The sequence below is a fragment of the Atta cephalotes genome (genome assembly GCF_000143395.1).
Source record: "Atta cephalotes unplaced genomic scaffold scaffold00006, whole genome shotgun sequence".
NCBI lineage: Eukaryota > Metazoa > Arthropoda > Insecta > Hymenoptera > Formicidae > Atta > Atta cephalotes.
In genome coordinates, this window is record NW_012130070.1 from 4062620 (window position 1) to 4079142 (window position 16523).

Genomic DNA, 16523 nt, shown 5'->3' on the forward strand with positions numbered 1-16523 from the left:
ATATATAATTATTAATAAATATTTGTATTACGTATTTATATAATTATTAGGTGTGGGAAAAAGTTCGTGGCGTTTTTCCCGTTAGTTGGCATTAAAAAAACGTCATGAACTTTTTCCCATACCTAATATGTGCATTTTGAATTAATTTTTCTTTATCGTTATTTTTTAAATAATGAATCGCTTTTGCGATTTTTGTGCGTTTTGAAATTGAAAGGAGGAATCTGGGCATCCTTCTTGTCCAAAACGGAATTCAGTGGCCAATTGAGAGTCTGTATTTTAGAAATTGTAGTAGCATTTTTTTTCTTGGGAAATAAATAAAAGAAATCAAGAGTACGAGATATTAAAGATCGTTAATCCTGGGCAAATTTTTGGCGGTAAAAAGAGCCTCAATGGTCCGAAGATAATTGAAGAACATTGACATTATCGACGATTGATAAATTTACTATTAACATAAATATTTGTTTCATATATTATTAAATTCATGATTATTTATTATATAAATATTCCATAAATAAATATGTATCCTTGTAAAGCTATACTATAATATACTTCATATTACAGAAAAATTATAATTTTTTTCTCCGCAGTTATCATCTCTATTGATAATCAAACTTTGATATAACACTGAAATTATAATTTTAAAGAAAAATCGAGTATTATTGAGTTCTGAATGCATAAATATATCTACTAATAAATCGTAAATTAGTGCAATATTATCAGTTTTTAACTTTTAATCACTTCAAGATTTACAAAGACGCAAATTTCCGTAAGATGTCTTTAATAGTATCTCGTCAGTATCAAAAGGATTGAATAGGGATCTTCTTTTTCTTCGTGGCTGCACTGACGTCGTTCCCACTTCGACTAGCTTTGTCTATCTTCACGTACTTAAATAGGTTATCTGACGTATGTCAAGCTTCTTGTCAAAGAAATTTATTATTTAATCTGAACGAGCAGAAGTCGCGTCTCGCGACGTTTTCAGGAACGATCTGTCCGCGCGTACGGAATCAATCGACGAATCTGTCAAACATGCGGTGGTAGTGATGCGTTTAAAGGGGAAAAATAACATCAAATCGTTTTACAGAGTGCTTTCTCGTTTATGTCGTAAGTATTTCGCAAAACGATCCTTAGATTTAAATTAAACCATCTGGTTAAATTATTAGAAGAACTTATTGATTATACATATATTAAATTAAAATGTCTTAATTATTTTTTTTAATTAAAATCTTGGAAGTATTAAAAAGATTGTAACTTTGATTTACTTAATTTTTTAAATATTATTTTAATATTTATGTTTTAATAAATTCTTGAAGAATGATCAAGCCCATTCTTTTATAGTATTTTTACATATTATACAGTATATGTGTATATTTGATAATAATATCCAATTTTTTATTGAGTTATAATATTTAATTTTTAGAATAAGAATTAAGACAATAATGTTTTGGAAATGTTTCTAGTATTGAAGCTTGTATTAAATCTGTAATTATACATATTTTTATTAATACATAATATTTTATGTTATTCTATATATTTCTCAGAAAACAAAAGTCATTCACTTAATATAGAACTCTTGAATTAAATTAAAAATGTACCGTTTATGTATATGAATCAAAGTAATAAATTATGATGTTTGTGTATTATATTAATAAATTTTTTAATTTATTAAGATTATTGGAACCTCTAATTCTTATATTATTTTATTTTTTACATGTGTAGCAAATGTTTTGAATTTTATATTCTTTTACTTAATATTATGCCAAAGAACAAGCTTATTGTAGTGTTGCCAAAACACTATTGTGTTATTGTGTATGCAAATTAGCATTTTATTTTTCTCATATTGAATTTTCTGTAGGATTTGTGGATAAAGGACATCTTGATGGTTTCATGGCGGATGGCATGGCACCAGCCTTGAAAAATGGCCACAATTCTGACATGGATTTTGCTAATCAATCGGTGAAGCAGTCGTCCGATGTATCCAGTGTCGTTTATGCAGTTGGTCACTATCCTCCAAAGCTTTTACACAATCTCAATGTACAGAGGCGGGAGAATAAGTTCAGCGATGTGGGATTGGTGGCAGGTGATAGAATCATCAGGGCACATAGATCAGTACTGGCCGCTGGTAGCGCCTACTTCAATGCCATGTTCACTGTCGGCCTGGTTGAGGAGCAACAGGAGCTCGTGGAGATCCATTCAATTTCTCCTCACATTCTCTCTCAGTTAGTGGACTTCATCTATAGTGGCAATGTAGACATCACGCAGGATAATGTACAGGAGTTATTTGCTGCGGCTGACATGTTAGAATTAGATGATGTAGTAGCTGGCTGTATCAATTATCTCAAACAGCAGCTGCACTATTCTAATGCCCTTGGAATTTACAGGTGAGAAGATTATAATTGTAAGAACTGAAATTAAATATATTCTGAAAACAGATGAAAAAAGATCCAATAAAAAGTCAATGCAACAGGAAAATTGTAGAAAAATTATATGATGACATTCGTCATTGCTGTTAATTGTAGATTTGCAGAAGTACATAACAGACTAGATCTTTTGGAGACTGCCCTACGCTTTATAGAAGCCAATTTTCCTCAAGTCTGTCAAGAGGAGGAATTTTTGGACTTGCCCAAAGAACATCTTGTTCAGTTTCTTAGTAGCGATTACATTCACATTGATACCGAATGTCAGGTTTGTTATTCCCAAAGGATAATTCAAGTATATAATTGCAACTTTACATATTCGAAAAATATATTTGACATGTAAAATATGACATAAACATATTTTTTACTTTTTTTACAGGTCTTCCAGGCCGCGTACAATTGGATCGTTCACGACATCCCCGCGCGGAGATGCTATGTATTTGAGATCCTCAGCCACGTACGCTTGCGACTGTGTTCATTAGCAAGGCTAGACCGTATTATTCTAGACTGCAAGGACGCGAGTTTAATCGTCGCGCTGCGATCTATACAAACGGATCTAGTCTCGAACAAAGGTTGCCTAGTGCCTCTTCATGCCCAGCCCCGGATCTGTGCCAGGAAGAACATTCTGGTAATCGGCGGATCCAAGCGGGAACATTCTGCGGATAGCTGGGGCAGAACTGCTGAGAGTACTTACGAAAGCATCGAGAAATATGACATATTTACTGGGTACAATCTTCTGCATTTTTCTTTTTACAATTCTAAAATGAAATGTAATAAATTTTTAGTTACTCGAATTAAACTTTCCAGAACAAAAATTTTGATTTAAATATTATTTGTTTTTTCTCGATAAAGTTTTCATATTATATTTCGTTTCTTTTTTTTAGGAATACACCAAATCATAAAATTATTAGATATCGGATATTCGGAAAGATCCGGAAGATGTAACATCGGGTATCCGATATCCGGTTTTATTATATTATTGTTAAATTTTGTTAGAAAACTAACAAAATCTGATAACTTTCTTTATTCAATAAATAAATATTTCTTTAGAGAATGGAGCGAAGTAGCTCCAATTAGCATAGGACGTATTCTACCTGGAGTAGCTCTATTGGACGGCAAAGTATATGTTATCGGTGGTGAGTTGGAATCTTGCATTATCGCCAACTGCGAATGCTACGATCCTCGTGATAACGTGTGGACTCCCATCGCTTGTATGGAAGAACCTAGATGCGATTTCGGTCTTTGTGCCTTGGATAACAGTTTGTACGCATTCGGTGGATGGGTAGGCGAAGATATCGGCGGCTCCATCGAGATATATGATCCCATTAGTAACACGTGGACTCTCGAAGGCTATCTTCCGGAGCCACGATTTAGTATGGGTGTCGTAGCGTACGAAGGTAATAATTCTAAATCTAAATCCAATAATATCATAATTATGATAGTTACATGACAGTTAAATTTATAAACATCTTTTCTTTTATTTTAACGGCAGTAAAAACTTTTATTGAAAATTTATATTGTAACTTTTACAAATATTCCTTATAGGATTAATTTACATTGTGGGTGGCTGTACCCATAATAGTCGACACCGTCAGGATGTATTAAGCTATAATCCCGTGACCAGAGAATGGAACTACTTGGCCCCGATGCTCACACCACGCTCGCAAATGGGAATCACTATTCTTGATGGATACATGTACGTCGTTGGCGGTACCAGTAAGAATCAGGAGGTCTTGACATCGGTTGAAAGATACTCTTTCGAGAAGGTAATTTATTTTTAATTATCACTTATGTTTAGTAAGTATAGTATATACGTTTTTTTCTATATTAATGATAATAAATAGATATTTATAAATAGATATTTATAAAATAGTATAATTTAATATAATCTTAATTCAACGAATTTGTTTATGATGTTTCAGAACAAATGGAGCGCCGTCGCTCCCATGAGCATGGGCAGATTTTATCCGGCAGTTGCAGCGGCCGACAGTCAGCTTTATGTTATAGGCGGCGATCAGTCGCAAGAGATAAACTTCTACCGCACGCAAATTACAATTTCTACCGTCGAATGTTACGATCCTCATACGAATAAGTGGCACGAGTGCGCCTCTTTGCCATCAAGCAGAGGTGAAGCGACGGCGATCGTTACACCTTTCTGATTGCTATTTCGCAAAAATCTGTTTGCCGTTTGATGTATTGGTCATGCCTTTTTATTTTATTTTTTTTTCAATGTCTGTGTCTGCTCTGCGTTGTCCATCTTTATCAAGAGCATTGTATCCGTTAGTTAGATAGTCAGTCTGCTAAAGAAATTGTAGCTTTATTAATTTCTAAATATTCCAATGGCATTTTCAAGATATTTATGTAGAAAAACGTGATACTTTGAAAAATTGTATATTCTCATTGGAGAAGATTACTTATTATTTCTTATAGATATATGGCGTAATCACTAACCGATAGGAACTAACAGGTTGAAGAACCTAAAAAAAAAGATCGAAGAAAATGTAATGAATCTTGATGTATCCAGGATGAAAGCCCAAAGAAGAAATTTAAGAAATTCAATATATTTAATTTAATTGGATAAAGAGTTTCTCATGTGCGCGCGCGCGCGCGCGCACACACACACACACACACACACACACACACACACACAATTTGAGTTTTTAATATCTTTTAATATCTTTAAATATCTTTAATTTTTTTAATCCTGAATTCGAGTCATATAGAAATCGAAGAACTTACAATCCAATTGTGAAGCCAAATCTAAAATATCAATTAAAGTCTCCAGAATTTTAAAATTCACTGGAAATTTTAAGATTACAGAAAATTTATGATACATTTGCGTTTTTATTTTGTCGCGTGAATAGGTAAATTAATTAGACAAGATTGTTATTCGGAACTGTAGATCAGATCTAATGTATTTTTTCTATTATTTATTTATAATCAAATTATAATATGCAATAGATTTGAAAAAAAAAAACGAATATTGATAACGTACGGTATGCAGAAATATTTGAATACTTTTATTAATTAACAAGTACTAACTATATTTTATTAATTACGAGTATTAAAATTATGTACGCTAGGAAGAACTGAGCCTCTTGATATAATATAGTCATATACCAAAGTTATCGTAATTTTAATCGTATCGCTACAAGTTAATAAATTCGTTAAGCGATGTATGTAAGGGACAGTATAAGATGATTCCAAAGATATTTATCTTTGGAGCATAAGGGTCTAAGTCTTCAAAAGTAAAAAAATTACAGAATCAAAGAGATTCCACAGTCTAAACACAAAATTGGAATATGTATAAATATCAGATCTTGAAATTCAAAGAATAAAAATGTAAAATTAAATATTACTTTAAAATTTTCAAATTGAGAGTCCAAAAGAATCAATCATCATTTAGAAATTGCAGTCTAAATCTAAAAAACTTAAAAGCACGTCTCGAAATTCCATCAGAAAGTCTTGGAGCCTTTAATCCTTGTTAACATTTTGGAACTATACAACCAAAAATCCAGAGATTTCAGAGTACCTTATTGTAATAAAATAATGATGTTTCTTAATTAGCGTGTGTGCGGAACAGCACGTCTAATGTTTTATAAAGTTTAAGGCCACATTTTATAAAAATAATCTAAGAATCGAAGATTGCCGTTCTCTGTAATTAGTCAATGTAACAATCCAATTTGTTCAAAGGTGTTCGATGCAACATGAACACCCGTGAAATGATATTCGATTGTTCTTAAATTTTTCAGTACAGGGTAAATATGGCGAGATGACCTTGTTAAACAATTTTATCAATTTTCTAATGAATAATTAAAATTTTCTAATGTGATGTAAATAATTAAATTCTTGAACTTGATTTCAATTTTCTTTTTTCATTGTAAGATAAAAAGGAATAAGATAACCATGTAATCTCATTTTGCATATGTTTTTTATATGTAAATTTGTAAATCCAATAAGTTGCTAAATCTATTGGCCTAAATGTATTATATAAATGTATTATATAAATAAATACAAGAAACTTATTTATAACGCGTGCGGATTTTATATTTGTGAAAATAATTGTGAATAGATTGTTTGTAAGTATAGGTTTTAAAAGGTCTATATAATGACAACATTTGTAATCTTACTTAATCCTAAATTTCTACGAAGTGATATTGAATTGTTTCAAAAACAAAGATAATGAAATATTTGTAGGAAAAAAGTTTATGTTTTTCTTTAAGTTTGTAGATGATATTTAAAACGTCCGAATTTATTTAGATATAAATTTATTTAGAATAAAAAAGTCTAATAATATATTAATGAATCCAGTGAATCTAGCAATCTATGGATTTACGATTTTATATAGATGCGGTAATATATGATGTAGTATATATGTATGAATGTATAAAATTAAAATGTTCTATAATTAGTTTTTATATTTTTAAATATTATAGTCTTCTCTTTTAAATATTATAGTCTCTATTATACTCTTTTAATCTCTATTAGAAAAACTTTCCAGATTGAAACAATGGGCATCTCCAACATATTTATCCTTTTTAAAAGGCATTAAAAGAAAGTTAGAGAATATATAAAATGATAAATATACAACAATTTATGTATATTTGTGATCAACTAATAAAACTATTAAAGTAATTCGTGCCGATTCCTTTCATTTCAAATTTAAAAATCCTTTTCAATGATAAGAAATCATTTATTTAGTTCCTACATGTAGTTTATTTTTTTTTATAATTAATATGAGTTTCTTACAAAGAACACAAGGAAAGCATTATTTACAATATGATCTTTTTTTATTTGATGATATTTGTGCTCATCATTCAAAAGTAATATTACGTTGTTGCTAAGTAATATCAGTACTCATAGAAATAGTAACTCACGAAATCTAATGTGTCAAAAATTTCAAGATTCAGACAAACTTATTTGTATTATTTTACTAATATACAAGTTATTATAAAACTTTGTTTTTATATTTCTGCTTAATTTTTTCTCTCTTTCTCTTTGTTTCTTTTCTGTTCTTTCATTATATTAAAAAAATTAATTTTTAAAATTGTTCACACATACACACAATTTCGTGAGTATCTACATCAAGTTATTACATTATAAATAACAAACTATTTCATCAAATCATAGAAATAATAAAGTGCATTAGCAAATTAAATTGCTCGAAGTGTCAATAATGAATTTTTTTGTTAAATAGCTTTACAGTTTAAATTAACAGAATTCAAAATTTAGAACAGTTTTTTAAACAAATTGAGATCCTGAAGAGCATCCATAGTATTTAGAATTTGGAAAATCTAAGATCCCTAAAAGTCTCTAAACATTGATAAAAATCCCAAAATCTATGGAATTCAAAGCTGAAAAAAATTTCAATTCCAATGAATCTAGGATTAAAAAGGATTACGATCTAAAATAGTAGAATACAACCTGGCATGTTTTTATTATGTGTCGCCATTTCCATGCCTTCAAGATCGACAATAGAACAATATCTATACTTTAAATTAAATGTAGAATAATACATCTTCTGCCTTTTTTTACTAGAAATTGGAAATGACGGCATACACATAGTTGTTCCAAACATATCCTGAAATATTAAATTCTTTTCATGCTCTAAATGCGAATTTCGTAAAAATTCAGAAAGAAAACTTCAAAATTCGTTCAAACTCATCTTTATAAACTCATCTTTATAACGATGAATTTTTAATACGGATATTTATACTCATAGATATATAAGAACCTTAGAATTGTCTTATTGCTGCAAGTTCTCTACAATACGTAATCCAATTCGTATCTGATATATTGGTTCTTTGGATCATTCATGATGCGAGGATAACCAGCCACAAGAGCATCCTGTCCACCGATGTAAAGAGAATTGTATATTTTCCAATAAACGTCACGAACTTTACGGGCTGGATGGAACAAACCCTGTAATACGAAAAAGCAAATGCATACATTTAATATTTGTTGATATCTAGAAAATACGTGCGCTTACGCAAAATAATCACGTACTTGTAATGTATACTGTAAAATTTTGATCGGTCCAAGCGCAACGCGCAATCCATCTACGGCGTCCATAAATGCTTGGACTAAATGCGGCGAGGTCTCGAAAACATTTGGCCATACGTGATTCAATAAATGTATTAATGCATCTTCGCACCCAAATCCGTAAACACCTAATGCCATGTGCTTAATTGCGGCACAGGCGGTCTGTCTATGTACTAAATCTCTAGTAAACCATGAAAGAAAAGAAAAAAATTGATCAGAAATAATTTAATAGAAACTAAATAAACTTCAAAGTTTAAAAAAGTTTAGAAAAGTTTTTTTTTAACAAAGAAAGAATAAAATATTAGGTGTAATAAACTTCAAAGTTTAAAAAAGTTTAGAAAAGTTTTTTTTTAACAAAGAAAGAATAAAATATTAGGTGTACAACTTTGCTTCCGCCGTTTTCCTATAGATGGCTTTAGCGGTAAGTGGTGGTCGAAATAAATAGATCATAGACGTCATACAATAAACTTGGGCATCTGTCAACATAACCCCATAGAAACATTCGATTTGTGTCTGCATCATAAAGTTATTCTCGATTAAAAATGTCAGTTTACGAGCTAAATTCTCGTCATTTGCGGGAGGTTTTAATTTTTTGCTTCAATATGAAGAAATCTGCGCCTGAGGCTCATTGAATGCTCTCAAATACTTATGAGGCCGCTATTAGTGAAAGAACGTGTCGTGAGTGGTTTCAACGCTTTAAGAATGGTGATTTTGACGGCATAGCAGTGGAAGACCGGCACAGCAGTGGAAAAGAGAAGGTTTTCGAAGATGCAGAATTGGAGGCATTACTTGAGCAAGACTCGTGTCAAAATCAAGAAGAATTGGCACGATCATTGGGAGTGACTCAACTTGTTGAGTCACTCCCAATGAGCCATTTTAAAACACCTCAAAGCCATGGGAATGATTCAGAAGCAAGGAAATTGGATGCCATACGAATTGAAGCCGAGATGTTGAACGGCGTTTGTTTGCTTGTGAACAGCTGCTTGAAAGGCAAAGACGGAAGGGATTTCTGCATCGCATTGTGACTGGGGACGAAAAATGGGTTCATTACGATAATCCCAAGCGCAGAAAATCATGGGGAGTTCCCGGCCATGCTTCCACGTCGACGGCCAAAACGAATATTCACGGCTCCAAGGTCATACTTTGGTGGGACCAGTTCGGCGTAGTGTACTGTTAAAACCGACTGAAACAATCACAGGCGATCGATATCGAACGCAATTGATGCGTTTGAACCGAGCATTGAAAGACAAACGGCCGCAATACAACGAGAGACACGATAAAGTGATTTTGCAGCATGACAATGCTCGACCCCATGTTGCGAAAGTGATCAAGACATACTTGGAAACGTTGAAATGGGAAGTCCTATCCCATCCGCCGTATTCTCCAGACGTTGCTCCCTCTGACTATCACTTGGTTCGATCAATGGCACACGGCCTAGCTGACCAGCACTTCCGATCTTATGAAGAAGTAAAAAATTGGATCGATTCAATGGATAGCCTCAAAAGATGACCAGTTTTTTTTTTCGACGCGGGATTCGTATGCTACCCGAAAGATGGGAGAAAGTAATGGCCAGCGATGGACAATACTTTGAATCATAAATGTATAACCAGTTTTTTACAATAGCCTCGAATGTCGGAAAAAAAACGGCGGAAGCAAAATTGTACACTTAATATATATGTAACAATAGAATTAATGTAATATTTGATTTTACCTGTCCATAAGTGCATCTTCTAGCAATGGACTGACAGCATAAATATAATCTTTACCCATTTCACCGATATATTCGAACAAGAATGATAAGGATTTCAATACTCCGTTTTGCACGTTTAGCTCGGGTACTCTATATTCATTCATTAATGCAGGTAGCACTGTAAAAGGGCTGCAGGTTTCAGCAACGATGGCAATAGCGACTGTGGTACAAACACGATTCTGACGTTCCTGTACTTTCAAATTGTTTAGAAGCGTTGCTAAGACATCATGTGGTCTGTTTGACAAAAAGATGAAAGAATATTATACATAAATATTTGTATATAAATATATAAAAAAACAATCTATACATATATATATGTATATATGTGTGTATATATATATATATATAAAATAAAATAAAATAAAATTATTAATAAGACTTACCCAATAGCTTTGGCAATGTAGCCAAAAGTATTTACCGTCGCTCTTCTAATAGCTTTTTTATGAGCTTTCAGTAGTTCCAACAATTCGAAGCATATTCTCATCCATTCTCGAGCGGAAACATACTCGGGACCTCGATCTGCAATTCTGCCCACAAGATCAATACAATTTTCTTGTACCTACAACAAAATTAATAACAAATTAAATTTGATAAAGTTTGATATATCAAAAGAATTCAAAAGTATACGCATTCAAGACATGAATGAATTTGATAATATTTTAAAATAATTTCATTTTATCTAGTAAATAATTTATGTCAAATTATATTATATATATATCAACCCGATATATATACAAATTTTACCTTTTCATGTCTATTTTTTAAGATCGGTGTAAGTCTTGGTAACAAATCTTTAATGGGTGGTGTCATCTTCGTCATTCCTATGACATTAACAATGGCTTTTAACGCACCCAAAATGCTACCTAATACTTCTGGGTATTCCTCGCCTAAATATTCGTACAGAACGACTCCTAAATGTCCCATCAATTTTTCCTAGAAATATCGCACGTCTATATTAAATTTTATTTTTATCTTATTACATTCTTTATCTTTATATATTTATTAAATATTACGTTATATTAATTGAGAAATTGAAAAAATGCTTGCTTACCTCCTGACAAGTCTTCATAACTACTGCGATGCGTGAAATAAGATCTGCAGCTTGTTGTCTGACTTTTGCAGATTTGTTATTCAATCTCCACAATATTGTACCACATATTTGAGGAAGATATGCCTTTACTCTTTTACCCAATGTGTTCACAATAGTACCAAAACCATTTAACATAACGACGTCCTATAAATCAAATTATTTTATTAATCAATATAATTTATTAATTAGATCCAGAAAAACAAACCTCAGTAGTTTGTTCCTGGAAAGCATATAATATTCCATCAATAAGTTGCTCCTCTAGACGCGAATCGACATCCGCTGCGCCTAAGTTGCCCATTATCTTCTCAATTGTTTCCATCACCATTTTTCTATATTGTTCATTTTCGTCCTTTAAATCATCCACTACTCTGTTAATAATCTCTGATGCACCCACTTTATTAGCTATTTCTACTGTTGTGTCCACAAGCTGCAATTTCAATTATTATTATAATTTTTATATTATTTCTAATTTTATATTTATTTTGTTACGTACGTAATTAAAAATTTATTTCTGAAATTATCAAAATAATTCTCCATTACCTGTCTATAATTTCTACGATCCAGTGCCATACGATGATTCCAGAAATGTTTAAAGAAGTGAGGCAAGATTTCATCCTTTATGTATTGAGCTTCCACACCATCTGTCGCACAACATTGTTTAACTACCTATTTTTTATTAAAATACAATTTTTTATTAAAACACAATTTATTAAAATACAATTTATACAGAATGTTAGAAAAAATATTCAATGTAATATGATTAATTCATAAACTATATTATTATGATATTATATTTATAACGCTAAATTAACCTTACCTTCAATACAATTTTTTTCATTTCTTCATCGGGAGATTGGAATTCACGTATAAGGATTAACATTACTTCCCTAGTATAATAATTAGCGTATTCTGCATCCATCAAAGGAATAAGATAACCGATAGCTTTTAGAAACGCTGCTAAACCTTTTCCTCTATGTGTACGAATGCCTTTCCACAGTGGTTTTAACACAGAATCAAAGCTTTCGATACCGTATGGTGTTGCTGCTTCAGCTAGCGCAGCAATGGCTAACGCAGTAATAGTTCGTACCTTTTGTTGCTCATCCACTAAACCTGTAATATTTCATGCCGTGTTTATTTTTCCAAAAAACATATAAATATAATTAAAATATATAGAAACAAAATAGACAAAATAATATGTTATATGCGTTAACTTCATATTTACCATGTTCTATAATTTCGACTAAGCTTTTCAAATGTGGTAAAATAGCGCAACCCATCAAGATAGCTATTTGTTGTACGATCTTGATACCAGTATGTCGTGCTTGCCAGGACTTCTTGCTGCGGCAAACGGCTTTTAAAAATGGCAGAAGCGAAGGGATTCCGAGGGCGGATGCAACAACCGCGAATGCTCTTGCTGTCGTATTGCGCACATATTCATCGATATTATCAATATCTGGTCTCATTGTGGAAATCATTGTAGCCAATCCTGCAGCTTTTGCCAAATTAGAAATAATCTCTCTGCCTTCGACACGAGCATAGTAGTCTTCGTCGATCAGCAGAGGCTCGATAACAACTAAAATCTAAACAGACAGTAATTAAAATAAAAACGAAGTAAAACAAATACGACATAAAATAACAGATAATTGTTGACGCAAAAACAAAAATAATTACCTTATGTACATACGGTCGCACCAAATCATCCAATTTATATAGAATACGATCAATCACTTTGACCAGTAAATGACGTTCCTGATCCTCAAGAGTAGGTGACATGAGAAGTGGCAAGATTTGATTGAATAACGGTCCAGCGCCGAATTCTCTTGCCTTATCGGTGATTTGTCTCAAAGCGGCTTTACGCATCGGAGGAGTTCCATTTTTTATTTTTAAAAGCAGTTTCATGATTTTTCTTTCTTTTTGCTCTTCAGGACTCAACGTTTCCTCGTCCACATCGACAAGCAGTTTATCGAAATATTGAGCATCTTCCGGCTTCATAAATGGCAAATTGCCCTTCGGTTGATTATCCACATATTTAGCGCTCTTATCTTCCGTTTGAATAAAAAAACCCTGAGGTGTACCAGCGATAGGCGTAGGCGTTGCAGTGAGCTTTCTAGCGGGTGTGCGAATAGGTATATATCCTAAAAAAGTACAATTATGCACACATATTTAAATATCAAATATTCCTATTTGTTTCATAAAATAATTTCGATAATTGTTGTAAAGACTCTCCATGATTTTTAGAAATTTTAGAAGCTTTAGTTTTTTACTTCCTTTAAAAATAAAAACTTATATTTTCAAAATATTAAATACAGACAAAATACTAGAAAAATACTGATTCTATACTCCTTTTACCTGCTGGAGGCTGTAAAATTTTATATCCAGGAGGAAATAGAGCATCCAATTCGTCATCAGATAAGGGTCTATTTCGTTCATCTATCTCGCGTTCCCAACGATATGCTTGCAGTTGTTCAGGCGTCATAGACATTAAATGTCCTGGGGTTGGAGTGGCCAAACCCATCGCCTTGGGTCCTGTCGGCGTGACGGCACTTGGAGTCAGTATTGTTGCCTGATGGGGCGTTGCAAGAGGTGTCGCTGGAGTTTGTGGTGTCATTGAGCCTGGCGTTTGATTCGATGGCGTTTCATCCCACCGACTTCGTCTTTTGCTCGCCGAAGGTGTCGGAGTTTCTTGTATCAAGTCCCCAGCAACACGATCAGTTCTTGGAGTCTCCGCCCAACCGCTGTTGTGTCCAGGTGTTTCTAAAATAAAATTAATATGTATTTATATTATTTTTATATTATGCATATATTTATATAATTATGGATGTACTTAATATATTAATAATTTTATAATTGGATGTACTTACTATCTTAAATTTTTTGATTACATGAAATTTGTACAATAAAAATTAGTACCGATATTCTCGCAATTATATTTGCAATTATTTTTATAGTATATTATTTGTAGTAAAGTAATTCAATACCTCTTTCAGTTTTTGGAGTTTCATCCCAACGATTTCTTCGACTTGTAACAGTCTTTTCATGAGAAGGTGTTTCTCTGCCTGGAGTCGCAGCTCCTGGCGTTGCATGTGCTGGTGTAGCATCCCACATTCTTGTACTGACTCCAGGAGTAGCTCCAGGAGTCTCTGCTCCTTTGCCGTGGCCAGGAGTTTCGTCCCATCTAATGGCAGCTGGCGTTACCTGCAATAGTTATAAAAAAATGTTTATAACAAAAGAAAATTAAATTTAGATTTCACTTTAGTATTAAAATGTTATATTAAATTAAGTGAATGTAATTGAGTGTAAGTAAATGTTCGCAAGTGTAATAAAATAGAAGCGTATAGAAAACAAAATCACTTAATGTATGATAAAATTTATAAAATACAATAACTGCGTTCGAGAAGCGTACTATTGCGTCATTCTATTTTTGTTTGTCTTTCATTTCTAATTAATAATAATAAAGATAAAATGACATAGCATTAAGAAAGCGCATTCTTTAAATGCAACCAATGTCGATGTGTGTTTTCCTAAAGATATTTTAAATTTTAAACAGTAAATTTAAATAAAAGAAATTAAGGCATTATAAGAATAACATGGCAAACATACATCCGCATTATCCCAAGAAGTAGGTGTTGCTGAAGCACCAGATAATTTTTTCTGCACTGGAGTATCATCAGTTTGATCCCAACGACCTCTTTTTTTGGGAGCTGGTTTAGGCTCGCCATTAGCTTTCAAAGTGCCATCCTTTGCTTTTTCTGCTAATCTTTTTCTCAGCTGTATGAAAATGCAAAATATATTGCATTTATTAAAATGCTTTTATCATTAAAAATATATTTAATCTTTATGTATTTATCTTTCAAATATTTCTTATATTTTTTATGTGTACATTATATTCAAATATAATATTAAAATTTAACATACCTCTGTCTCTTCACCTTTGAGCATTTGCTCCCGCATAATTTCAGTATATGTTCTGGAACCAATGTCGGGGGTTTTACCACCTGTAATTAAAAAAAATTGACTATAATTTTTAAGTTAACAACTTGAATAAACAAAACATATGCACACACATAATAATTTAATGTTTTTTCAGATAATTAATATTTCAGATAATTAATAGTTTTGTTTATTTCATTACTGCAGTTAATTTAAAATTCAAGTTACAAAAAAAATTATAACAACCTTCAGCGAAAGGATCAACACGTTCGGGAGAAATGATCATTCTACGTCTTTTCTGCCTATATTCATCCTCCCTATCAGCTATGGTAGGTCGTCGTCTATCCGCAAACGGATCATAATCCTTCTCTTCTCTATCAACTAAGGTGGGTAATCGTTTGTCCGCAAACGGATCATAATCCTATAAAAATTACAAAAAAGTTTAAATTAATCTCAAGAGTTGATCCAACTATACAAATTTTATAAACTATATTTTGTAATATACTTTAATTAAAAGGAAAAAAAAGAAAAAAAATGAATAAAAAATGATATTATTATTAATAGTGAAAATTGTTAATTAAAAATTATGAATATATTTCAAAATACATTATAATGATATACCTCAATTTCATCATTTGTTGCAATTGATGTAACATAACCATCAAATTTATTGTTGCTACTGTCATATATATCCTGATCATAGAAACCAGTTTTTCCCAAAGCAACTTGCTCCTTCTCAGATGCTGCACTCAGCAGCTCCTTCTTCTTTGATTGTATCTCTCTTATCTGCGCCTCGATGTCTGTAATACAGATTAATGCAAAACATCATATTAAAATGTAGTAAAATGTAATAAGAGTAAAAATATGTAACCATAAGTAAAAATACATAGATTCAAGTAAGATAAGATGTCATAAGTGATGTTAATAAAATAAAAAATGAAAATAAAACATGTGTGCAAAAAACACGACATGTGTGTGAATGGTCACGATGCAAAGTTCGATTGATCATTCGGCAATTTAAATGCTGATACTTCTCGAAAACGTTCGATGTTCAATCTAAGATGCAAAGAATACTTCAAATACCACATTAATCGTAATAATAATAATTCACTAATAGTTATTGTTTATATACTGTTAAAAGTACAGTCGTCATTGGACAAAGCTAAACGACCGACACTCTTTTCATTTTCAGTTGATACTTATTCCACATTAAAGTTTGCGTGAACGTCATAATTAACAAGGTCAATAATAAGTGAAGAAAAATACCTTTATGTGTTCTCGGAATTGAGTCCATCGC

At 32.0% G+C, this 16523-nt stretch overlaps 2 protein-coding genes across 2 annotated transcripts; one reads left to right on the top strand and one right to left on the bottom strand.

Moving 5' to 3' along the window:
• Window positions 1-1040: 1040 nt before the first annotated feature.
• On the top strand, window positions 1041-4573 carry LOC105626698 (actin-binding protein IPP). The gene is made up of 7 exons (XM_012207995.1): window positions 1041-1101; window positions 1853-2378; window positions 2517-2682; window positions 2794-3140; window positions 3465-3811; window positions 3960-4180; window positions 4337-4573. The coding sequence occupies exons 1-7, from the start codon at window positions 1041-1043 to the stop codon at window positions 4571-4573; spliced, it is 1905 nt and encodes a 634-aa protein (XP_012063385.1).
• Window positions 4574-8177: 3604 nt separating this feature from the next.
• LOC105626699 (splicing factor 3B subunit 1) lies at window positions 8178-16523 on the bottom strand. The gene is made up of 18 exons (XM_012207996.1): window positions 16493-16523; window positions 15848-16026; window positions 15473-15647; window positions 15212-15291; window positions 14897-15064; window positions 14275-14491; window positions 13646-14050; window positions 12968-13431; window positions 12519-12876; window positions 12114-12406; window positions 11837-11962; window positions 11502-11723; window positions 11258-11440; window positions 10951-11139; window positions 10590-10765; window positions 10168-10440; window positions 8421-8637; window positions 8178-8336 (listed from the first exon to the last, which is right to left on the bottom strand). Exons 1-18 carry the CDS (start codon window positions 16518-16520, stop codon window positions 8178-8180), a joined length of 3912 nt encoding a protein of 1303 aa, XP_012063386.1. The 5' UTR covers window positions 16521-16523.

Coding starts and splice junctions, on each gene's coding strand:
- LOC105626698 (XM_012207995.1), top strand. CDS start 1,041: ATGCGTTTAAAGGGGAAAAATAACATCAAATCGTTTTACAGAGTGCTT. Junction 2,683..2,793: donor ACATTGATACCGAATGTCAG/GTTTGTTATTCC, acceptor CTTTTTTTACAG/GTCTTCCAGGCCGCGTACAA. Junction 3,141..3,464: donor AAATATGACATATTTACTGG/GTACAATCTTCT, acceptor ATATTTCTTTAG/AGAATGGAGCGAAGTAGCTC.
- LOC105626699 (XM_012207996.1), bottom strand. CDS start 16,520: ATGGACTCAATTCCGAGAACACATAAAG. Junction 15,292..15,472: donor TGTTGATCCTTTCGCTGAAG/GTTGTTATAATT, acceptor TTTTAATTACAG/GTGGTAAAACCCCCGACATT. Junction 15,065..15,211: donor TCAAAGGTGAAGAGACAGAG/GTATGTTAAATT, acceptor ATTTTCATACAG/CTGAGAAAAAGATTAGCAGA.